The sequence below is a fragment of the Mus musculus genome, chromosome 18 (genome assembly GCF_000001635.26).
Source record: "Mus musculus strain C57BL/6J chromosome 18, GRCm38.p6 C57BL/6J".
NCBI classification, from domain to species: Eukaryota; Metazoa; Chordata; class Mammalia; order Rodentia; family Muridae; genus Mus; species Mus musculus.
The window spans coordinates 7347326-7373418 of record NC_000084.6 but is presented as its reverse complement, the minus strand read 5'-3'; the positions used below and the strand labels follow the sequence as shown (position 1 = coordinate 7373418).

Genomic DNA, 26093 nt, shown 5'->3' with positions numbered 1-26093 from the left:
TCTGTCTCTTGTATTCTTTCTCTCTCTCTCTCTCTCTCTCTCTCTCTCTCTCTCTCTCTCTCTCTCTCTAGTTTTTTATTAGACTTTTTCTGTATTTGCATTTCAAATGTCATCCCTTTTCCTGGTTTCCCTTCTGAAAACCCTCATCCCATCCCCCCACCCCCTGCTTCTATGAGGGTGTTCCCCGTTTCCCCATCCTGGCATTACCCTACACTGGGGCATCCAACCCTCACAGGATCAATGGCTTTCCTCCCATTGATGTCTGACCAGGCCCTCCTCTGCTACATACGCTGCTGGAGCTATGGGTCACTCCATGTGTACTCTTTGGTTGGTAGTTTAGTCCCTGGGAGCTTTTTTTGGGGTCTGGTTGGTTGTTATTATTGTTCCTTTTTTGGGCCTGCAAACCCCTTCAGTTCCTTCAGTCCTTTCTCTAACTCCTCCATTGGGGACCAGGAAACAAGCTGTAGTAGCATGGTCCCAAGAAACAAGGTGGAGTCATTCTAATATCGAATAAAATCAACTTTCAACCAAACATTATCAAAAAAGATAAGGAAGGGCACTTCATACTTGTCAAAAGAAAAATCTACCAAGTTGAACTCTCAATTCTGAACCAAATGCAAGGGCACCCATATTCATAAAAGAAACTTTACTAAAGCTCAAAGCTCGCATTGCCCCTCACACAATAATAGTGGGAGACTTCAACACCCCACTCTAATTAATAGACCGATCATGGAAACAGAGACACAGTGAAACTAACAGAAGTTATTGACCTAATGGATTTAACAGATATCTGTAGAACATTTCATCCTAAAACAAAACAATATACCTTCTTCTCAGCACCTGATGGTACCTGTCTCTTGTATTCCGTTGTTAATGCTTGCATCTGTAGTTCCTGATCTCTTTTCTATGTTTCCCATGGTTGCCTCCATTGTGTTTTCTTTATTGTTTCTACTTCCATTTTTAGGTCTTGGGCTGCTTTATTCAGTTCCTTTTACCTGTTTGATTATGTTTTCCTGTATTTCTTTAAGGGATTTATTTGTTTCCTCCTTAAGGGCTTCTCCCTGTTTACTGTGTTTTCCTGTATTTCTTTTAGTGTGTTATTTATATCATCCTTATAGAACTCTATTATCTTCATGAGATAGGATTTTAGATCAGCATCCTGGTTTTCAGGTGTGTTGGTGTATCCAGGGATTGCTGTGGTGGGAAAACTGGGTTCTGATGGTGTCAGAGTATATTGGCTTCTGTTGTTTATGGTCTTGTGCTTGTCTCTCACCATCTGATTATCTCTGGTGTTACCTGGCCTGGGTGGCTCTGTCTGGAGCCTGCCTCCTGTGTCCCTGGGTTGCTGCAGATCTCCTGGTAGGCCTGTGCCCCTAGCTGTAGCAAACCTCCAGAGGAGAGGGGGATTCAGACGGCGGGGCCTTTTGAGGAGCAGATATTCTGATGGTCTGCCCTGTTGTAAGGCGCAGGCCAGAAAGTAGATGGGATTCACCCAGGGGAGGAGTTGGGGGTGGAGATGGCTCCTGAAGGTTATTCTGCGGGTCCCTTACTTGTGGCACTGGCTGTAGCTGACAAATTGGGAAGCCTTCAGACTGTGGAGTCTTCAGAGGAGCAGACATGCTGATGGTCAGTCCAATCAGAAGGTTCAGGACAGAAAGCTGGGTTGAAAATTTTGTGGGCAGGTTAGTGTTTCTATTGCTCTACTAGGGTTCCTGCCTGGCTACAGAAGGTGGCCTCTTCCGGTTTCATATCCCAAGGTCATAGCCAAGGTTGCTCCTATTGATTCTTGGGTAGCTCCTTCTCTAAGGTCTCTGTCTCTTCCTAGAGATGCCCTCACCTTCAGTTGCAGATTTCCATTCATTTTCATGGCCCACCAGCCATCTCTCCTGTCTTTCCGGACACCTGATCTTGAACTCTCATTCCCCTCCCTACAACTCCCTCCCAGTTCCCTTTCTTCATCTGCCTCTTATGACTATTTTATTCCCACTTCTAAGTGAAATTAAAGCTTCCTCACTTGGGCCTTCTTTCTTGTTTAGCTTTTTGGCTCTGTGGAGTGTAACATGGTACTTGTATTTTAAGGCTAATATCCACTTTTAAATAAGTTCATACCATGCATGTCCTTTTAGAACTAAACTACCTCACTCAGGATGATATTGTCAAGTATCATACATTTGCCTGCAAAATTCATGATGTCTTTTTTTTTAATAGCTGAATGGTAGTCCATTGTGTAGATATACATGTTTTTTTGTTTTTTACTTTTTTTAAATTAGGTATTTTCTTCATTTACATTTCAAATGCTATCCCAAAAGTCCCCATACCCTCCCCCCCCCTTTACTCCCCTACCCACCCACTCCCACTTCTTGGCCCTGGAGTTCCCCTGTACTGAGGCATATAAAATTTACAAGACCAAGGGGCCTCTCTTCCCAATGATGGCTTAGTAGGCCATCTTCTGATAAATATGCAGCTAGAGACATGAGCTCCGGGTTTATGGTTAGTTCATATTGTTGTTCCACCTATAGGGTTGGAGACCTCTTTAGCTCCTTGGGTACTTTCTCTAGCTCTTCCATTGAGGGCCCTGTGTTCCATCCAATGGCTGACTGTGAGCATCCACTTCTGTGTTTGCCAGTCCCCAGCATAGCCTCACAAGACAGCTATATCAAGGTCCTTTCAGCAAAATCTTGGTGGTGTATGCAGTGGGGTCAGCGTTTGGAGGCTGATTATGGGATGGATCCCCGGGTGTGGCAGTCTCTAGATGGTCCATCCTTTCATCACAGCTCCAAACTTTGTCTCTGTAGCTCCTTCCATGGGTGTTTTGTTCCCAGTTCTAAGAAGGGGCAAAGTGTCCACACTTCTTCTTGAGTTTCATGTGTTTTGCGAATTGTATCTTGGGTATTCTAAGTTTCTGAGCTAATATCCACTTATCAGTGAGTACATATCATGTGAGTTCTTTTGTGATTGGGTTACCTCACTCAGGATGATGCCCTCCACGTCCATCCATTTGCCTGGGAATTTCATAAATTCATTATTTTTAATAGCTGAGTAGTACTCCATTGTGTAAATGTACCACATTTTCTGTATCCATTCCTCTGTTGAAGGACATCTGGTTCTTTCCAGCTTCTGGCTATTATAAATAAGGGTCCTATGAACATAGTGGAGCATGTGTCCTTCTTACCAGTTGGAACATCTTCTGTACCCAGGAGAGGTATTGTGGGATCCTCCAGTAGTACTATTTCCAATTTTCTAAGATACCACCAGACTGATTTCCAGCGTGGTTGTACAAGCTTGCAATCCCACCAACAATGGAGGAGTGTTCCTCTTTCTCCACATTCTTGCCAGCATCCATTGTCACCTGAGTTTTTTATTTTACCCATTCTGATTGGTGTGAGGTGGAATCTCAGGGTTGTTTTGATTTCTATTTTCTGATGACTAAGGATGTTGAACATTTCATTAGGGGTTCCTTGCCATTTGATATTCCTCAGTTAAAAAGTATTCCATGACAAAACCAAATTCACACAATATCTTTCCACGAATCCAGCCCTTCAAAGGATAATAACAGAAAAAAAAAACAAACAAACAAACAAAAAAAAAAAACAATACAAGGATGGAACCTTCCTTGTAAGGAAGAAAGTGATCCTTCAACAGAACTAAAAGAAGACAGCCACAAGAACAGAATGCCAACTCTAACAACAACAAAAAAAAGGAAGCAACAATTACTTTTCCTTAATATCTCTTAATATCAGTGGACTCAATTCCCCAATAAAAAGACATACACTAACAGACTGGCTACACAAACAGGACCCAACATTTTGCTACTTACAGGAAACCCATCTCAGGGAAAAAGACAGACAGTATCTCAGAATGAAAGGCTGGAAAACAATTTTAAAGCAAATGATCTGAAGAAACAAGCTGGAGTAGCCATTCTAATATTGAAGAAAATCGACTTCCAACCCAAAGTTATCTAAAAAGACAAGGAGGGGCACTTCATACTCATCAAAGGTAAAATCCTCCAAGAGGAACTCTCAATTCTGAATATCTATGCTCCAAATGCAAGGGCAGCCACATTCATTTAAAAAAAACTTTAGTAAAGCTCAAAGCACACATTGCACCTCACACAATAATAGTGGGAGACTTCAACTTTCATCAATGGACAGATTGTGGAAATAGAAACTAAACAGGGACACAGTGAAACTAACAGAAGTTATGAAACAAATGGATTTAACAGATATCTACAGAAGATTTCATCCTAAAACAAATGGATATACCTTCTCAGTACCTCATGGTACCTGCTCCAAAACTGACCATATAATTAGTCACAAAACAGGCCTCAACAGATACATAAATATTGAAATTGTCCCATGCATCCTATCAGATCATCATGGACTAAGGCTGATCTTCAATAACAAAATAAATAATAGAAAGCCAACATTCACGTGGAAACTGAACAACACTCTCCTAAACGATACCTTGGTCAACGAAGGAATAAAGAAAGAAATTAAAGACTTTTTAGAGTTTAATGAAAATGAGGCCACAACATCCCCAAACTTATGGGACACCATGAAAGCATTTCTAAGAGGAAAACTCATAACTCTGAGTGCCTCCAAAAAGAAACTAGAGAGAGCACACACCTAAAAGCTCTAGAACAAAAGGAAGAAAATTCACCCAAGAGAAGTAAACAGCAGGAAATAATCAAATTCAGGGGCGAAATCAATCAAGTAAAAACAAGAAATATTCAAAGAATCAACAAAACGAGGAGCTGGTTCTTTGAGAAAATCAACAAGATAGATAAACCCTTAGCCAGACTCACTAGAGGGCACAAACATAGCATCCTAATTAACAAAATCAGAAATGAAAAGGGAAACATAACAACAGATCCTGAAGAAATCCAAAACACCATCAGATCCTTCTACAAAAGGCTATAATCAACAAAACTGGAAAACCTGGATGAAATGGACAACTTCCTAGACGGATACCAGGTAACAAAGTTAAATCAGGATCAGATTAATGATCTAAACAGTCCTATATCCCCTAAAGAAATAGAAGCAGTCATTAATAGTCTCCCAACCAAAAAAAGCCTAGGACCAGATGGGTTTAGTACAGAGTTCTACCAGACCTTCAAAGAAGACCTAATTCTAGTTCTTCTCAAACTATTCCACAAAATAGAAACAGAAGGTACTCTAAGCAATTCATTCTAAGAAACCACAATTACTCTGATACTTAAAACACATAGACACCCAACAAAGATAGAGAACTTCAGACCAATTTCCCTTATGAATATCGATGGAAAAATACTCAATAAAATTCTTACTAACTGAATCTAAGAACACATCAAAACAATCATCCATCCTGACCAAGTAGGTTTCATCCCAGGGATGCAGAGATGGCTTAATATATGGAAATTCATCAATGTAATCCACTATATAAATAAACTCAAAGGCAAAAACCACATGATCATCTCGTTAGATGTGGAGAAAGCATTTGACAAAATCCAACACCCATTCATGTTAAAAGTCTTGAAAATATCAGGAATTGAAGGCCCATCCTAAACATGATAAAAGCAAACCAGTAGCCAACATCAAAGTAAATGGTGAGAAACTGGAAGCAATCCCACTAAAATCAGGGACTAGACAAGGCTTCCCACTTTCTCCCTACCTATTCAACATAGTACTTGAAGTCCTAGCCAGAGCAATTACACAACAAAAGAATATCAAGGGGATACAAACTGGAAAGGAAGAAGTAAAAATATCACTATTTGCAGATGATATTATAGCATATATAAGTGACCCTAAAAATTCCACCAGAGAACTCCTAAACCTGATAAACAGCTTCAGTGAAGTATCTGGATATAAAATTAACTCAAACAAGTCAATGGCCTTTCTCTACACAAAGGATAAACAGGATGAGAAAGAAATTAGGGAAACAACACCCTTCTCAATAGTCACAAATAATATAAAATACCTTGGTGTGACTCTAACTAAGGAAGTGAAAGATCTGTACGATAAGAACTTCAAATCTCTGAAGAAAGAAGATCTCAGAAGATGGAAAGATCTCCCATGCTCATGGATTGACAGGATCAATATAGTAAAAATGGCTATCTTGCCAAAAGCAATCTACAGATTCAATGCAATCCCCATCAAAATTCCAACTCAATTCTTCAACGAATTAGAAAGGGCAATCGGCAGATTCATCTGGAATAACAAAAAACCTAGGATAGTAAAAACTCAATGATAAAAGAACCTCTAGTGGAATCACCATGCCTATCCTAAAGCTGTACTACAGAGCAATTGTGATAAAAACTGCATGTTACTGGTATAGGGACAGACAAGTTGACCAATAGAATAGAATTGAAGATACAGAAATGAACCCATACACCTATGGTCACTTGATCTTTGACAAGGGAGCTAAAACCATCCAGTGGAAAAAGACAGCATTTTCAACAAATGGTGCTGGCACAACTGGTGGTTATCATGTAGAAGAATGCAAATTGATATACATGTTTTTAATCTGTTATCAGTTGTGGGACAATCTAGGTTTTTATCAGTTTCTGGCTAATATGAATAAAGCTGCTTTGAACATAGTTGAGCAAGTATCCTTGTGGGATGTTGAAGGGTCTTTTAGTTATATGCCCAGGAGTGATATAGCTGGGTCCTGAAGCAGCACTATTCCCAGTTTTCTAAGAAACTGCCAAAATGATTTCCAAAGCCGTTATTCAAGTTTGCACTCCCACCTTGCTCCACATACTCACCATCATGGGTTATCTCTTGAGTTTTTTTGATCATGGCCATCTTATAGTGGTAAGATCAAACCTCAGAGTTGTTTTGATTTGCATTTCCCTGATGACTAAGGACTTTGAACATTTCCTTAAGTGCTTCTTGGCCATTTGAGATTCCTTTGTTTCAAAATCTCTTGTCTTTACCATATTTTTAACTGGGTTATTTGGGTTATTGGTGTCTGACTTCTCGAGCTCTTTACAAATTTTGGAAATTAGTCCCCCATCAGATGCAGGATTGGTGAAGATCCTTTCCCAATCTGTAAGCTCTCAATTTGTCCTATTGGCAGTATCCTTTGCCTTTCAGAAGCTTTGCAATTTCATGATGTTCTATTTATCAATTGTTGATTTTAAGCCTGAGCCATTGGTGTTCTGCTCAGGAATTTGTCTCCTGTACCAATGTATTTAAGGGTATTTCCCACTTACTCTTCTGATTTTTAGTACATCCAGTTTTATGTTGAGGTCCTTTATCCACTTGGAATTGAGGTTTGTGCTGGGTGCTAAGTATGAATCTGTTTTCATTCTTCTACATGTAGAAATCCACTTAGATCAGCACCATTTGTTGAAGATGCCTTCATTTTTCCATTGTATGGTTTTGGTTTCTTAATCAAAAATCAAGTGACCATACATTTATTTCTCCGTCTTCAGCTTGATACCATTGTTCAACATGTCTGTTTCTGTACTAATTTCATGCAGTTTTTTATCACTACTGCTCTGTAGTTTGCCATGAGGTCCCAAAATTCTTTTATTGTTCAGGATTGTTTTGGCTATCCTGGGATTTTTTATTTTCCATATAAAGTTGAGAATTGACCTTCAAAGTCTATAAAAATATGTTGAAATTTTGATGGAGTTTGAATTTGAATCTCTAGATTGCTTTGGTAAGATGGCCATTTTCACTTTGTTAATCCTACCAATCATGAGCTTGGGAGATCTTTCCATCTTCTGATATCTTCTTCAGTTTCTTTCCTCAGAGACTTGAAGTTCTTTTATACTGATCTTTTACTTACTTGGTGAGTTGCACCAAGATATTATTCGTGGCTATTATAAAGGGTGTTGTTCCTCTAATTTTCTTCTTGGCCCATATATCATTTATATAAAGGAGGACTATTGATTTGAGTTAACTGTTTCCATCTACTTTACTGAAGGTGTTTATCAGCTGTAGGAGTTCTCTGGTAGAATTTTTGGGATCACTTAGGTATACTATCATATCATCCACAAATAGCCATACTTTGACTTCCTCCTTTCCAATTTGCATTGCTTTGATCTCCTTTAGTTGTCTTTTTGTTCTGGCTAGAATATCAAGTACTGTGTTGAATAGATAGGGAGAGAGTAGGCAGCCTTGTCTTGTCCATGATTTTAGTGGAAATGTTTTTTTATGAGGAAGTAGGAGAAACTCTTATGAGCAGGAAGAGGCTACAGAGAGGAAAAGACATTGAACTGCATGCCTAGAGCCTTTCATTTGGCTTATAGCAGAAAATGGGCAGAACTGGGGTGATTACTGTTAAGATTGGTTAATTCTCTGAGTATGTCATGAGACAAGCCACTTAGGCAGCTCTAGACACTGTGCATGTCCCCAGGGGGAAGAAAATGTGCTGTACTCAGGCTGCTTTCTCAGTTAGGGGGTAACTGTCTTAGCTTATGGCTTTGTCTCGCCAATATGCAGTAACCCCTGAGCATTACAACCCACTGACCTTTCAGGCCTCACTGTCTCTGACCTTAGCTGATTTATAGTGTGCTTTCTTTTATGTTTACATGATGTCTTACTTAGGGTTTTATTGCTGTGAAGAGACAGCATGACCAAGGCAACAAGACAAAGCAAAGGACATTTAATTGGGGCTGGCTTACAATTTCAGAGGATTAATCCATTATCATCGTGGCTGGAGACATGTCAGCAGTCAGGCAGATGTGTTGCTAGAGAAGGAGCTAAGAGTTTAACATTTTTGGTCCACAGGCAGCAGAAGGGTACTGGATTCCACACTGGGCAGAGTTTGAGCATAGGAGACCTCAGAACCCACCTACACAGTGACACACTTCTTCCAAGAAGGCCACACCTACTCCAAGTTCACATCTCCTAATAGTGCCACTGCCCTTGGACCAAAATTTCAAACACATGAGTCTATGAGAGCCCTTCCTACTCAGACTACCACATGTGACCAGCTTGTAGATTTAGCATGGGCCATTTTACTATCTATGACCATGGTTATAAAGATAGAGCCACACTTTTTCTTAGTTACATCATATTTATCTTCCTGACTGCAAGGTGTTCTGGGATTGTCTCCTTTCTGGAACAAATGGGGGCTTCTTAGAAGCTGTTGTTACTTGCAGTTTAGTTTGTTATAATTAGCTGGGTTAGAAGCAAAAATATGGAAAAGGCCAGTGGTGACTTGTGTGTGCTTCTTGGATGAGGATTATGAGAGTGGAAGCCAGCGGACCCCGTGATCCTAACTTCCTTTTTTCCCACATTCTGTTCTTCATATCAGCTCAGTTTGGTCATCTCAGATCCAGCTGCAAGCCCTCTTATTTACCTTCCCTGCTGTTTCTAGTCTTGCCTTGTAACCTAAGCTCCTTTTAAAGCTAACATCTGTTCTTACTGTATCAGAAGGAGACAGGTCTGAAAGAGAACATGTGTTATGTCTTCAACAACTATAATCTGGGTGGTTAGAGAACCAGTGCTAAGAGGGCAACTGAAGTGGAATTCATGGGGTCTCAATGTTCTGCTTCTTGTTAAAGTACTGATCATATGGGTGTGCTCATCCATGGGGTCTCATTAATCTGTGTAATACACACATGCATAATATCTACACGCATTCATATCAGGCTTGTATATAAACTTTTCTATATCCTAATCTGGTTTTTTATATTACATAGAACTCTCTGTAGTTCAACTAATTGTAATTCATTGATATTGGATTTGCTGGGTTTGACTCTGTGTTATAGTTGTGCAGATGTTACTGTAAAAAGCTGAGTGACCAGGATTTGGCACTTGTCTGTACTATTAGTATAACTACTGTTGGGGGTATCACTTTTATCTTTCAGTGAAAGTGCTCATCTTGAGAAGGGTATCCTTGTGCAGTTTTCTCCTTTGAACTTAGTATAAAAGCTGACTGCAGTGTTGCTGATAATCTATGAGCCTACTGTCAAGTATGCATTTCATAATGCAAGATATCATTGTGCAGTGTGATGGTATTTTTAAGGGATTCTAAGTCTAGTAAATGCTGTTATTCTTGGGCTCAAACAGGTGATATGTAGTTATCAAAAAGTTCTGTGATAGTTAAGTAGCTAATACAGAAAAAAAAATCATTGATTTCCAGTGTTGTTATTGTTGTTGTTGTTTTTTAATTACTCTCTCTCTCTCTTTTTTGTGTGAATTTTTTTAATTCGATATTTTCTTTATTTAAATTTCAAATATTACCCCTTTCCTAGTTTCCCCTCTGAAAACCGCTATCCCTTCTCTCCTCCCCCACTCACCAACCCACCCATTCCTGCTTCCTGGCCCTGGCAGTTCCCTATTCTGGGGCATATAACCTTCATAGGACCAAGGGCCTCTCCTCCCATTGATGACCAACTAGGCTATCCTCTGCTGCATATGCATCTAGAGCCCTGAGTCCCACCATGTGTTTTCTTTAGTTGGTGGTTTAGTCCCTGGGAGGTCTGGGCGTACTGGTTAGTTCATATTGTTATTCCTCCTATGGCGCTGCAAACCCCTTCAGCTCCTTAGGTACGTTCTCTAGCTCCTTCATTGGGGGACCTGTGCTCTGTCCAATAGATGGCTGTGAGCATCCACTTCTGTATTAGTCAGGCACTGGCAGAGACTCTCAGGAGACAGCTATATCAGGCTCCTGTCAGCAAGGTCCTGTTGGCATCAACAATAGTAGTTGTTTGGTAGTTGTTTATGTGATGGAGCCCCAGGTTGAGTAGTCTCTGTATGTTCATTCCTTCAGTCTCTGCTTCACACTTTAACTCAGTAACTCCTTCCATGGTATTTTTTCCCCCTTCTAAGAAGGTCTGAAGTATCCACACTTTGGTCTTCCTTCTTCTTGAGTTTCATGTGTTTTGCGAATTGTATCTTAGGTATTCCAAGCTTCTGGGGTAATATCAGTGAGTGCATATCATGTGTGTTCTTTTGTGATTGGGTCACCTCACTTAGGATGGTATCCTCTAGATCCATCCATTTGTCTAAGAATTTCATAAATTCATTCTTTTTAATAGCTGAGTAGTACTCCATTGTGTTAATGTACCACATTTTCTGTATCCATTCCTCTTTGGAGGGACATCTGGGTTCTTTCCAGCTTCTGGCTATTATAAACAAGGCTCCTATGAACATAGTGGAGCATGTGTCCTTATTATCAGTTGGAACATCTTCTGGATATATGCCCAGGAGTGGTATTGCTGGATCCTCCGGTAGTACTGTGTTCAATTTTCTGAGGACAAAAAAACCACCAGACTGATTTCCAGAGTGGTTGTACCAGCTTGCAATCCCACCAGCAATGGAGGTTCCTCTTCCTCCACATCCTTGACAGCATCTGCTATCACCTAACTTTTTGATCTTAGCCATTCTGACTGGTATGAGATATAATCTCAAGGTTGTTTTGATTTGCATTTCCCTGATGACTAAGGATGTTGAGGATTTTTTAAGTACTTCCCAGCCATTCTGTATTCCTCTGTTGAGAATTCTTTGTTTAGCTCTGTACCCCATTTTTTAGTAGGGTTATTTGGTTTTCTGGAGTCTAACTACTTGAGTTCTTTGTATATATTCAATATTATCCCTCTATCAGATTTAGGATTGGTAAAGATCTTTTCCCAATCTCTTGGTTGCTGTTTTGTCCTATTGACAGTGTCCTTTGCCTTACAGAAGCTTTGCAATTTTATGAGGTCCCATTTGTTAATTATTGGTGTTCTGTCCAGGAAATTTTCCCCTGTGCCCATATGTTCGAGGCTCTTCCCCACTTTCTCCTGTATAAGTTTCAGTGTCTCTGGTTTTATGTGGAGGTCCTTGATCCACTTAGACTTGAGATTTGTACAAGGAAATAAGAATGGATCATTTCACATTCTTCTACATGCTAACTGCCAGTTGAGCCAGCACCATTTGTTGAAAATGCTGTCTTTTTTTCCACTGGATGGTTTTAGCTCCTTTGTCAAATATCAAGTGACCATAGGTGTGTGGGTTCATTTCTGGATCTTCAATTCTATTCCATTCATCTACCTGTCTGTCACTGTGCAAGTTCCATACAGGTTTTTTAATCACAATTGCTCTGTACTACAGCCAGAGGTCAGGGATGGTGATTCTACCAGAGGTTTTTTTTATTGTTGAGAATGGTTTTTGCTATCCTAGGTTTTTTGTTATTCTAGATGAATTTGCAAGTTGCCCTTACTAACTCGGTGAATTGGAATTTTGATGGGGATTGCATTGAATCTGTAGATTGCTTTCAGCAGGATAGCCATTTTGACTATGTTAATCCTGCCAATCCATGAGCTTGGGAGATCTTTCCATCTTCTGAGATCTTCTTTGATTTATTTCTTCAGAGACTTGAAGTTCTTATCATACAGATCTTTTACTTCCTTAGAGTCACATGAAAGTATTTTATATTTTTCCTGACTATTGAGAAGGGTGTTGTTTCCCTAATTTCTTTCTCAGCCTGTTTACCCTTTGTGTAGAGAAAGGCCACTGATTTGAGTTAATTTTATATACAGCTACTTCACTGAAGTTGTTTATCAGGTTTAAGAATTCTCTGAAAGAAGTTTTGGGCTCACTTATGTATACTATCATATCATCTGCATATACTGATATTTTGACTTCCTCCTTTTCAGTGTCTGCTCTTGAGTATATATCATCTCATATGCACTCAACAAAATATTTTCCTACTATGAAATGTATTGGTAGTTTTCATGATGGAATAAATTCTATCAGTCTCTAATCCTACTTTTGGAAAGATTGTGACATTCCATTAAGAACAACACCAGTTCTTGGTGCTCTGTGGGGAGGAATAAGAGACTGTTGAAGGGACTTTGTATTAAAATATATTTGCTGGCTTGGTAAAGGGAATTAGTTTTGGAACATAACTGAAGCTATTTGGCTTTAAAAATTCAGTGCTTTGGGACTGACATGATGTCTTAGCAAGGAAAAGAGCCTGCTTCCAAGCCTGAGTCTGATACTTAGGACCCTACATGGTAGATAGAAACAGCTCCAGGAAGTTTTCCTTTCACCCCTCTCATGTACACTGTGGTATGCATCCCACACAATTAATTAATTTAATGTCTTATTAATTTTTTTAAATTGCTACTTTTCCCAGTTCCTAGTTTTCTGTTAAACATTATTAAAAGATACAATTGAAATATGTAGTATGGACATGGATTTGTTTCAGCCTGTGTCTGCATATGTGTTAGCATTATCACGGGCATAATGAGGATTTCTACCTCTGATATGTCCACATCCTACTGGACTTTCCCCTCTGCCACCTGTCAAGTACTGCTCTGCACTCATCACTGAGGACTCTTGTAATCCTTGGCACTTTATATTGAATTACATAGTGAAAAACAATTTGTCTTTGCACGTTCCTTTTCATTTCGCATGAATTTACAATGTCTCGCACATCTGTAGTTCTTGTGTAGCATGTTTTGGCTTGGAACTAACTGCAGTCTATCTACATACTCACCTGGGATACCGAGGTTCCTCCACCACCCCTACTTTTGTCTATTAACAAATATAGCAATTATGGTTTACAAGAATTGGGTAACACATGGGTCTTTATTTCCTTTGACCAAACAAGTAGAGGGATGGCCAAACCATATGCTTAACATTTTTAGAGATCACAAGACTCGGTTGGGGTGTGCACTGAATTGGGAAGAAGAGAAGCGGTTTGCATACCAAGCTGTTTGAGTGTTACCACTTTATTCCTGAAGAGTCAAATTTCCTCATCACTTCTTTCCATCTGAATTTTTTTTTCTGGAACAGTCTGCAATGAGCACTGGGTTGTTTCATCTGAGAAGGTCTCCACTTTGCCACTTTTTCCTGAAAGATAGTTTGGATAATAACTCTTTTCTTTCAGTTAGGTAAAAAAGGTTATTTCATAGATTTCATGTTTTAATTTACAGAAAGAAGCCTGAGCTAGTAGAAGTTATCATTCCCCATACTATTCATGTTCTAGAGGCTTCCAAATCATGTTATCACCACCGGGAATTTAGTATTTGTGTATAAATATCTAGGCATGTTTTGACTTTTTAAAAAAATTGTTTTGGGATCTGATGGACTTTTGCAGTGTGTGAGTTTGTGCTTTTCCACCAAATGTTTATAGGTTTAGGATCATTAAGCCTTCCAGGACTATTTTCTGACAGTTCTCAGTTTGTTTTTGTGATTAGGACCCCAGTTACACATGCCATGGACATTTCAGTGTTTGTATGTAGGGCCTTCCATTTATACCTCTTCATGTTTTCCCTCATGGTTGTTCACAGTCTGTGAACTATATTGCTCTGTCTTTAAGATCGATGACTTTCGTTTAACCTCTTTTATACTGATGAGCCTTCTAGTGGTTTGTTCCTGTCATGTTGTATCTTTGTAGCTATAGAATTTCTACTTGCTCCTTCATAGTTTGTGTTTTTATGGTAAATTTTCATACTTTCAATCCAGCTCAGATAAGTTTTCCTTCCTGAAGCATATTTATAATATCTGCTTTTAAAGTCTGATATTCAAACTTCTGGACCATTCAGAGGATTTTATCTGTTATTGTTTCCCTTGAGAATTGTATCTTTTATGTTATATAGTTTTGGATTACATTTTTATATTGTGAATACGTTAGTGCCATCTCCTAATCTAAATTCTAGAGACTACTCATACATTTATTCTATAATGTGATCAGCTATGTTAAATTTAGACCCTCAGTTCCCTTCATTGCTGTGTGCTGTGGTTTCACTACGCTCTGACTCAGACAGGAGGCTAAGACTTCTGCACACATCTTAATTGAGTTCTTTCTCTAAGCCTTTCTCTGTGTGTGTGTGTGTGTGTGTGTGTGTGTGTGTGTGTGTGTGTGTGTGCGCGCGCGCGCGCGCGTTACACATGTGTTTCTTTCTCCAGTTTTCAGAGGTTAAACCAAGATCTGTGTATTCTAACCATACTTACATCTTAAATTCCATTGGTTTGAATCTGCACCTTATACACAGGGCAGAAGTCATTATTAGACCACTGTTGATTTCTAAAGAGAATTAATGTATTCCCTTTTATGCTTTCCCCACTTCTCCACAATCTTAACTTACATTCCCTGTCCCATTTACACATACCCATATACCCTGCTGATTTCTTAGCTTACACCCACCCCATGCACCCACACATACCCACACATCTGCATACCCTGTTGATTTTGCTAAGCAGTTTGTTGTTGTTGTTGTTGTTGTTGTTGTTGTTGTTGTTGTTGTTGGAATGACAGGGCCTTTTTCAAGGCAGGTGCACCTGCCTAGTGACTTGCATGCTAGGACACAAAGGTCTCCAAAAGTTAACTGGGAACAGTGGCTCTCAAGTTTCCTGCCCCACACCAGTGAGGGTTAAAGACACAGACAAAGAGAGTAAGTGAACTGAAAGCATCTTTGCTTAGAAAAATTAAGGAAAAATAAAAGATATTCCCATAACTCCAAGGGGAAGGAGAAACCCAGGAGTGGCTTACTTTGGGCTTTTCATGGGACTGTTGCAGGAAGAACAAAGACTGGCATTATTCCTGTTGAAATTGGTTAATTCTTTAAGTGGATTGGGTGTAAGTCAGTGGAGGGTCCATGTGATCTATGCTTGTTCCCCTAGTCCAGCCAGGTCAATGATGAGGCTTTGTTACATGCTGATCATCCACTTCCAGGAACTGAAGCCCACCTCCTGTCTCTGACTTCTGCCTTGTTAGCTGCTAATCTTGACTGTGTGCTCTCTGTAGCAAAGGACTAGCTTGCCACTGTCAGCCCTGTGGTCAATCAAATTGCTCTTTGTTCTCAGCATTAGTTTACCTAGCTTGCATTTCACCAAGGGGAGGTGATAACATTAGCACAGCCACCAAGATGTAGCCTCAGTCTTTCTTACCTGTCATGCCATCCTTATCTATGGGGTGATCTGCAGGAGTCTCTTTATTAGAAGCCACACTTCCCCACCATTCAGTCATTTACATTCACCTTCATCATCAGAAGCTGGAGGATGCGAGGGATCTACAGAATCTTGCAGATATTCCCCAGGGCATCATGGGAGCCAGGCAGCCAGCACCTTGCTTCCCAGGGCCCCTGTCTTTTTTCTTGCCTGTTCAGCTTGGCTGTCTCTACCCAGCTACTGTCTCTTATTTTTCTTCCTTCATGTTGCCCACCACCCTTTTAACCCTAACATTTCTTTTAAACCCAACACGAGTTTTTAGCATAAAATCTGTGATTAGTTGCATCATGGCCCTTGTTCCTTCCTACCTACCTACAGGATTGTCCCTGTCTTGTTACAGTACATCATAGCTTCTAAGAGAAACAAGGTCAGCCTTTCCCTAGGCAGATTCTCTGCCTTCCATACCCTTCCCGTTTTTGTGTATTTGTTTTGGTTTGCTTTTTGTTTTTGTCTTTCAAGAAAGGGTTTCTCTGTATAGCCTTGGCTGTCTCCAGACTCTGTAGATAAGTTTGGCCTCAAACTCACAGAGACCCACCTGCGTCTGCCTCCCAAGTGTTGTGATTAAAGGCATACACCACCATGCCTCTTTCATTGTGTATATTTTCAAGGTGTTCAGATAATTGTCAGGGTTCCAGGGTTTTGACTGTAAGATCAGAAGGGGGACAGTAGTAGGGTTTCATATGTATGTCCACAATGGAAAGCATTGCATTTTGTCTTTCACTATTCTGTGTTTCTGTCCCTTTATAACTCACGCAAAAAGAAGTAGGCAACATTGTCAAAAATTTGCAAGCTGAATCCTAGATTAAGATGCTATTAATGACTTGGCAGGAGTTGGGAGTAACACCTGGAATTATTTGATTTCATTTAGTTAGTAAAAAGGAACAACAGTGAAGGTCCATTCATGCTATACACTGTATGAAGAAGGCTGTACCTTCCACCTAGTACGATTACTTCAGCAAATAGAGATGATAAAATAAGCCAGTTATTTGCAAAAGAAAGGTCTGGGGAGTGGACTACAGTCTACACATATGACTACTTTTATGTATTTACTTGTATTAAAGATTCTTCAGAGGTATGAGTAAGAATCAGACCTGTAAAGCAATCAGATCCTCAGCCTAAACATTAGAACAACAGTGGAAAAGTTTGAATTTATATCCCACGGTATTTTAGCAGCTAATTTGCTTTTGTTTTTTCCTCTATGTTTTCAAATCTTGTGTACGAAAGTGATTTAATATACTTGATTTCTTTCTAATACTCTAAAGGTAACTTATTTAGACTTTTTTCAACTCTTTTTCTATCAAATTACAGACACCACTAGAGCAAGAAGAAGCCAAGAGAGTGATGGTGTGGAATATATTTTTATTTCCAAACATTTGTTTGAGACAGATGTACAAAATAACAAGTATGTGAAAATGTTGTTGAATTTTTTTCTCTTCCTGTTGTTCTTAAACTGGTGCCTGTATATCTACTCTTAGACAGCCTAGGGTTCCCTTCTATGTGAAACGTATTTCACTTATTAGAGTCATGTCTGAAGCCCTTAAACAGAGGAGGTTCCGTTAGCAATTACACATGTTCCAGTACCAGGGAGCTACTGTTTCTGTCCAGCCTAAGCTGAGGGAAACTTCCCAGTGTGCTTCTATAACTTTTTTCCAGTCCAATAATTGAATCTCAACATGTAACTTGGGTAGGACTTTATTTTAAATGTTAATGGCTAGCTATATGATATGTTTTCCCCATAATCTTTTTCATACATATCTTAATCTCACATCGGTTATTCACAACGCTGGAATAAACCTTCTGTATTGGACGCTTGTTGAACCCGCTGTCTCAGCTCCTCCAGCTAGCTCATACTCCATCCTCCCCCAGGTTTCCATTGCTGAGGTGTAGCTACTTCAGGGCATCAGAGGCAGGGTGTGTTTTAACACAGTATTGTGGGATTTTATTGAAATATCAAAATGCTTTCTTCGAGTTTGGCCCTATGACTGTATTTTTATAGCACATAATCACTGCCCTGGTTCCATTAGCCACCTCCCAGCTCCTGTGGCTCCAGTGCCCAGCTCTGTTACTCTGTAGTATGCAGTGAAATTCCAGTAGTTTCTATTGTTTGGCTTATTCAATGTTTTATTGCATTGCATTAGTTCTGAAAGGGAGTGATGGAAAGCATTAGCACTCCGTAGCACCAAAGTACTTTTTTGAGCTTAAGTGTAACTCAAGCAAGTGTTACTGATTTGAAAATGTACAAGTTTTTTTTTTTTAAATTGACATTTGCCGAAGTGCTTGGCTCTATTTATTTTATTAAACACAGCAAAATTTTTACACATTCAGCAAAAATATCTTTTGCCTATGAAGTATAACTTGCCGTCTTCTTGTTTCATATTTGCAGACTATTCTGATGAGCGTCTTTTAATTTTCTACAGGTTCATTGAGTATGGTGAATATAAAAACAACTATTATGGTACAAGTATAGACTCGGTTCGCTCTGTCCTAGCTAAGAACAAGGTTTGTCTGTTGGATGTCCAGCCTCATGTAAGTAAGCCGTTGTCTGTGCTTCCATTGTGCAGTTCCCTATGAACTTCCTCCAGCATCTCAGCATGAGCTCCATATGAAGTCTGCTCATTTAAATGTAGAGGGGGAAAAAAGACATAATGTTACTAGAAAAACAGATGGGAAGAAACTCAGAGATCAATGTTTGTATCTCTTGGTTTTCTTCAGTCAAGTTCACAGGCTATTGCATGCTTATTTTGGGTCTTTTAATAATGTATTGCAGTGTTAAATATGTTAAACATCTTGTGTTATGTAGTTTGTGTTTTGTGTATATAGTCTGAAAGTGGACGTTTTAGACCTCAGTTCTCTTTCTCAAATTTTGGTCTTGGACACAATGTGAACATTGAAATCCCAGCAGAGCTATGAAGCACTGTTGAATACTGTCTTATCTAAGATGCCATAGGAGCCCTTGTGTATCACCCAGGGGCCTCTTATGGAAACTTTGAACTAAGAAGGCCAGTGGGTGAAAACATTTTATTCCTTATTTAAACCCCTCTTTCTGGATAGAGAACCTGTAGTCAGAGGATCCTTAGCATCAAGTTGATGGCTGCCTCCTGTCCAGGCACCTGGAAGGAGTGGGGCATTCCTGCTTGAATGAAATCCCTGTGTATAGACTCGCGGAATGCATTTTTATCTGCACTTCTGAGCTTTTCCAGGCCTGCCATCCCCTTCCCCACTTCCCCATCCTGGACACCTCCACACACCCTTCTTAACACATGGAGCCTATCTACATAACCTCACAGTAAGACTCTGGTGAGGCCCTCATGAGGAAATCAATACTCTCTCTCAGTTCTGACCCCTCTGCCAGTTTCCCTTGACCACAGTTCAGTCTGCAGAAGTCAACACTTAAAACCCAGGTGTGAATTGTAGGAGGCAGAGAAGTCAGAGGTAGGGAACACCAGGAGAATACTGTCCATAGAATTAACTAAGCAGGACTCATGTGGACTTACATAGACTGAATAGCAACACCATTGCTCTTGGGACCGTTTTCATCCTATTGGGATACTTCATCTAGCTGCTCAGCCTTGATATGAAGTTTTATGCCAACTTGTAACTTATTGTAACTTATTTTGCTCTCTTTGGTTGCTATCCCTGTGAAGCCTGCTCTTTTCTTAAGGGAAATGGAGGTGGGGGGGTGGATCTGAGGGAGAGAGGAGAGGAATGTGGGGAGGGGACTGGTTGAGATGTTTGGTATGAGAGGAGAATAAATTAACAAAACAAAACAGCTATGGTGCTACACACCTGTGTCCAGAACTCAGGAAAGGGAGGCAAGAGTAGTAGGAGGCCAGGCAGGCCTGGGCTGCATAGTAGGACCCTGACTCCAAACAAAGCTGAACAAGACACTTGAGGGGTGAGAGCGGAGGGAGGATGTGCTGGCAGACCTCTTGTAGAACAGGGGCTGCAGAGACTTTGCCTTTAGGCTGCTAACAGAATGTAAAAAAAGATAGACAACTTCCAGACAGGAGGTTACCAATCATCACGTCTTTTAGAAGTGTGATCTAGAACCTAGTTTTCTGAAGTTTTTAGCCACTGTGTTTCATGTTAGTGATGAGAATGCCACGCTCATTGTCACGAACAGATTGAACAGGTTGAAGAATAACCTGTTTAATTAAAGAATAGTTTTAAGAAAATTTCTCCTTACAAAATCCAGAATGCATGAGATTATGAAGAAATATGAAAAAACATCTTTTCTTCCTTGCAGACAGTGAAGCATTTAAGGACACTGGAGTTCAAACCCTATGTGATATTTATAAAACCTCCATCCATAGAGCGTTTGAGAGAGACAAGAAAAAATGCAAAGATTATTTCAAGCAGAGATGACCAAGGGACTGCAAAGCCCTTCACGGTGGGTGTCATGATCTTAGCCACCATGCAAATAGCATCTAGATACTTGTTCACAGTACTTAGGGACACTGTTAATGATGAAGTTGTGATCCCGAACTCTGAGAAGGTTTAGCATGTGCATTTTGATTGGTGGCACTGTAAATACTTGTTTCTATGAACTGATGTTTGTATTACATTGACTCAGAACTACTTTGTAGAGCTGGATATAGTAATGTACCCCTGCAATGCCCAGCACTCAAGAGGTAAGGTTATTCTCTTCTGTCTGGCAGATTTGAAACCAATATGGTCTACAAAGCAAGAGTCTGTGCCTCAAATCAATAACTACAATGGTAGTATTAACCACTGTGTTTTAGGGCTTCCTAGCATGCACCAAGCTTTGGGGTTTTTTTGTTTGTTTGTTTGTTTGTTTTTTCCAATGCCACCAAAAAAACACAAAATAAAAGGAACAAAACTATGGTATTATGCATGCATGCTGATTTTTTTCTAAGCCCATCATTTATATAAGGGACTACTTAGCTTTTAATTTTACTTAACCTTTTTAACGCTAAAAGTCTCTAAATAGGTTTCTGTTTATCATTACTAGTCTAATCAAAAACTGTCATGATTTGCTTTGTTGCCTTATATTTTATATTTTAACACAGTAAAAAGTAGAAGCCCCATTTGGGTCATAGTATCAGGAGGCCTACACTGTCCCCTGATGACATTCATATTTCATATGAGTGCCATTGGATGCTATGGCTTCCGATGTTTGTGGCTGTACTGATATTAATCCCATCGAATGAAAGTAGAGATCATTATTCAAATTCTTTAGTCAAATTATTCAAAGTTTATTTTCTATCATACAAGGATATCTCCCTGTAGCAGGGTTTGAGAAAATAGTATGAAACATGGGAGAAGGTGGGGTTTATATAGCTAAAATTACCTACAAGACTAGGGTATTTTCAGTGGTTGGGGGATTTCCAGAAGAATTTTGGTTATATAGGAACTTGTCTGAACATTCCAAAATTATTTGGCAGAACATCTTATCTTACCAGGGTAGAGGTCAGGATGTAGGGTGTAGAACATAACAAATTCCAGAAAATGGTTGAAGACCTAGTCAAGTTTACATTTTATAGAAAATAGGAATGAACTTATTTTGACCCTGTAATAAGATGGCTTTTAATTTTAAGATAGAGTCAGGCTGGCCCATCCATCATTGACTCTTGGAAAGCCTTTCTTTGGTTTTGTTTTCATTCTTCTCAAATTCTACCTTTTTAATCAAAAACCAACAAATAAATACTAAATCCTTTTTTTTCATCTAATTAGCTTTCCTTTAGTCTTTGTTCATTTGGGAACTATTAATTTTAGCTATAAAGCATGAATCTTGCTTTTGATTCCCAGTGTTGGCTCTTTGTTCTAAAAGGGTGACATTTGTCCTTAAGGGACAGATACTGTCACATGTTGCTAGTTATTTTAAGTTGTTAACTAGCACTAACGTTATCTCTCAGTAAAAATAATTCGTAAATGATGGCATAGTCTGAAGATGTGACTTATACTTTTTAATGTACTATCCTGAGTTTTATGCCTAGCTAAAATATCTCCTGGCATCTAAAAATTTATGTGGCCCAGCAGGGCTTTTGAAACACTTCTACTGGACCACAGGAGGGGCATTTGAATTATTTTCCTGTAATGCTTCCAACACTAAGGAAGTAGTTTGTGTTATACTTTATTTCTTGTGACCAAACATAAATAGCCAAGCCAGAGCATCAGAGTAAACAGCACCCCTGCTATCCATGACAACAGCAATGTGTCCATGCAATCGTGAGTTAGTTATGACCCTGAAGGGAGTTCAGCTAAAGCTGATGTTAGCAGTAAAAACCTCTAAAAAGGTAGTGAAGGTGATTTTGTTTCTTTATTTTGTTTAAAGTTTGAACACATAACAGCTTTAGGTAGTCATTGTAGAATGTTTACATTTATGTGAAATAATGCAGTTGTCTGGTTACTTAATTTGTTATTACTTGTTTTTAATAGGAAGAAGACTTTCAGGAAATGATTAAATCAGCACAGATAATGGAAAGTCAATATGGCCATCTTTTTGACAAAATCATAATCAATGATGATCTTACTGTGGCATTTAATGAGCTAAAAACAACATTTGACAAACTAGAGACTGATACCCATTGGGTCCCAGTGAGTTGGTTACATTCATAACTCAGAGAAATGTCCTTAATTGTCTTTTTACAGAGTTGCATGGTTAGATCAACTACCATGGTTTTGGTAGGATTTTTTTTTTAATAATTAGTATCACTGTCACAGATGTAAAGTCTTCAATGTCAAAGTCAAAATTTCAGTGCTGGTTTGTTTATGTCTTTCACAGCCTTATTTGAAGCACATAAGTGTACAATCTAAGTCAAAATCTGCACAATGCTATAGTCTTAGCAAAACTTGTATTTACTGGTTTTCTTTAATCTGTTTCTTTGTGAGAGGCAGTAGGTATCAAAGTTCATGCCTCACTTGGGCTCAGGTGTGCTCACAGCCCTTCACTGGGCATGCTTACAGTTGAAAGCATGGGCTTGGCAGCCTTGAGCAAATCCACAGATTTAACTGAGCTGGAAATAAGACTCTCCTTTAAAAAATATGTTCTTCATGTGCACATCTTTAAAACAAAGAAGAAACTCAAATCTTTTCTTGAGGAAGTAACTCACATATTATAGCTTAGGAAATCCTTATGAGTACATATTAGTGATGCCACCAATATTATATAAGAAAAATCTAATTCTCCTGTTTAAGATGAGAGTCTCACTATGTTGTCAACACTAGCCTTGAACTCAGCCTTTGTTTGCCTCAGCCTCCTGAGTACGGGAACATGCCGCTGCATCAGGCTTAAAAACGACTTAACTGATACTACAGATGTAGATACAAACTTTTCCTCATGGTTTAGTAAAAATGGCTCTGTCTTAGGGCAAGAAATGATTACACAGCACCACTTGCTTTAATCTATCATTCTTCAGAAGACATTTCTGGAGTCAGAAAGTTTTCTTCTCTTGCTTTGGAATTTCTCAACAAATTATAACAATGAGATAAGTATTCAAAAACATGTAACACGTGTTAGAGCACAGTGAAGGAAGAGGTGCTCATGTTTCTGGTGTGCAATCACCACACATGTAAATTGTCCTAAAGTGTGTTTTAGAAACCTTATATTGTGTTAAATTTTTGTCAACAAAATGATTAACACCAGCCAGATTGCATTTCAACCTATTCCAAAGGAAGGTGGGTTTTTAAATGTTTCAATGACATTGTTCCTTTTTCTATAATGCCTTAGGTCTCTAGCAAGTGAATGATTTGCAATACTACAAATATCCATAGTTCAATCTTAGAGCAGGTTCCTGCCAGTACTCTGAGCAGTACAGATTAGTCAATGGAAGATTCATCACATCTATGACTTGCATACAAAAAATTATTCTTGTTGCTTTGTAAAGAGTTTAAATATTATGTTTAAAGAAAAAATAAAATGTAGGGAAATTTTATATATTTGTGAGATATTTGAAAGGCATGTTTTTAAATTATCAAATGAGGCTATTCATAAGATAAATTGTATGTAAAGATATAATTTAAAATAGTTTTATGGGCCGGGCGTGGTGGCACACGCCTTTAATCCCAGCACTTGGGAGGCAGAGACAGGTGGATTTCTGAGTTCGAGGCCAGCCTGGTCTACAGAATGAGTTCCAGGACAGCCAGAGCTACACAGAGAAACCCTGTCTCGAAAAAAACAAAAACAAAAACAAATAAACAAATATATATATATATATATATATAGTTTTATAAGCAAGATCAACATTCCATGTAAATATTGGACCTTTTGGCAGATAGGTCCACACACATATTACATGTTCACTGCTGTTTGGTGGTGTCCGTGGCTAGCTTTCCTTAAGACAATGTCAAATTTCTGTGTGAAGCAGAAACAAAAACTTTTCTAGTGACCTCATTACATGTTCAAGCCCAACAGTCAGATGATTGGACTAATGAACACAGTTCATGGAAGTTCTGTGCTTATTAATTAAAGCCATGCAGCTCAAACACAGAGAGAAAGGCTACTGAATTTCTACTCTGATATCACTGCTTTGTGTGGACTGTCTAGAAGCACAAGTCTTAAAAAGTTGGTTTGGATGGAATGTCCTGTCCCTTGCTCGATGTGTACACTTCTCTAAAGGAACTTTCTAGACCAAGAATGGTGAGAAGTGTGTCCAGCATAGGACATTCTGAAATAGTTTAGGTATCCCATGTTCATACCTCAGGTATCTTTGCTGATTGTTTTTCTTCATCTGGTGACTGCTCTCTTCAGTTTTTATTTTGGGTTAGTGCTTGGGAAATTTGGGGTAGGTAGTGAAGGTGATGGAATGTCATGAAAATATAAATGTCTGCACCTGTTAGACCACAGCTGAGCATCTTTCTTTAAAAAATAAATAAACAGAAATAAAGCAGTTTAAGAAATCAGGTGGCATGTAGCCTTACCTGTTCTATTTCTTGATGCTTATAAAGAGATTTAATTTAAACATAAAAGCCAGGCCAAGATACCAACAGCATTTGGCCTTGCTGTGCTCTCTGACCTCAGCACTCCCACCACCAAGGAGAAAAATACTTTGCTCCTAGCTTTCAGCAGCTTGTTTCTGGGGTGCAGTGCCAGCCACTATTAGAAAAGCAGGGTTTCATTGTTTATCCATTTAAAGTTGAACCTGGTATGAGGTGCTTTTTTTCTCCTCTATCTCCCAGGTAGAATGGCCTAAAAGTAAAGAGATAAACTTGAAACAATAACCATGGCTTTACTGAGTAATGTGGAAACTTGGCATCTATAAGGCTGACATTCCTGGTACTATATAATCATCAAGTGTACCTAAACTGTAGTAATTTAAAGTGAGCAAACATGTAAACTCAGATTTACAAAACTATGGAATCAAAAATGTCCCTGAAGATTCAGATTTTCATTTATTTCCCTGTGGCCTATGATGGATTTATAGATAAATGTAATGGAAAGTTTTTTATTTTAATAAAGTATCTTCAAACAATATATCTGCTTGAAAGTTGTTTAGCACTTGAATATGCTATAATTGTTCTACCCTGTGCTGCTTTTTCCGTGGTGGAACAAATTCCATCCTTTGGTATTATATAATTTATTTGATCTTTCCATGCCTAAAATTAAACATTATATTTCTCTTCAAATAATGCTTTCAAGATTATTGGACAAACGAAATTCACTGCTCTTTGTCTCTTAGTAGAAGGTGGGGATGTGCAGAAGCAGAATGGGATGGAGAGTCCAGGCCAGTGTGTTGGCAACACCCATTCTCATCTTCTATTCATTTCCCCTGCTGGCAGACCCAGTTCCATAAGAACTTATCATCTGGGCCTAGGAAGACAAACTGTATTCTTTGGGGAGACTAATCAACACTGACTGGCTCCATCGTTGTGTCAGCACGGTCCTGCTCCAATAGAGAGACTATATGATACAGCAAGGTTAATCAATCAAGAGAGTCATCAATTGATCTTTGTGGGGCTGAGAGTCATGCTAGGCATACGTATGCATTGTGTCCCCAGTCCTGAATCTAAACTTCTTGTTTGATTTCCAGTTTTGAGTATTACCAGCTTTGAGACCTTGGGGCGGGGGTGGGGGGTTGTAAATGGAATGTCTCTGGTCATCCTGTCATACCAGGATGATGCACTTAGAGAGAGGCCAGGGCGGAATCATTCAGTGATGGTGAAACTTGATGGTGTTGGTGGTGATGATGATGCTTGTCATATCACAGTTAAAACTAGGTCAAAATTATTTACCTCTCTGTGTAGTAAACTCAGGAGTCA

At 39.1% G+C, this 26093-nt stretch overlaps 1 protein-coding gene across 11 annotated transcripts in view; it reads left to right on the top strand.

Moving 5' to 3' along the window:
- Mpp7 (membrane protein, palmitoylated 7 (MAGUK p55 subfamily member 7)) overlaps positions 1-25457 on the top strand; it is a 278928-nt gene extending 253471 nt beyond the window's left edge. For 9 of the 11 annotated variants that reach the window (XM_006526327.3, XM_017318006.2, XM_006526325.4 and 6 more), the window contains 4 exons: positions 17184-17277; positions 18293-18401; positions 20122-20265; positions 22275-25308. In XM_006526327.3, the coding sequence (XP_006526390.1) occupies positions 17184-17277; positions 18293-18401; positions 20122-20265; positions 22275-22454 (527 nt within the window). In that variant the 3' untranslated portion in view covers positions 22455-25308. Of the gene's footprint in view, positions 1-17183; positions 17278-18292; positions 18402-20121; positions 20266-22274 lie in introns of all 11 variants that reach the window. The other 2 variants (NM_001081287.2, NM_001360860.1) reach the window with 1 other exon arrangement.
- Positions 25458-26093: the final 636 nt, after the last annotated feature.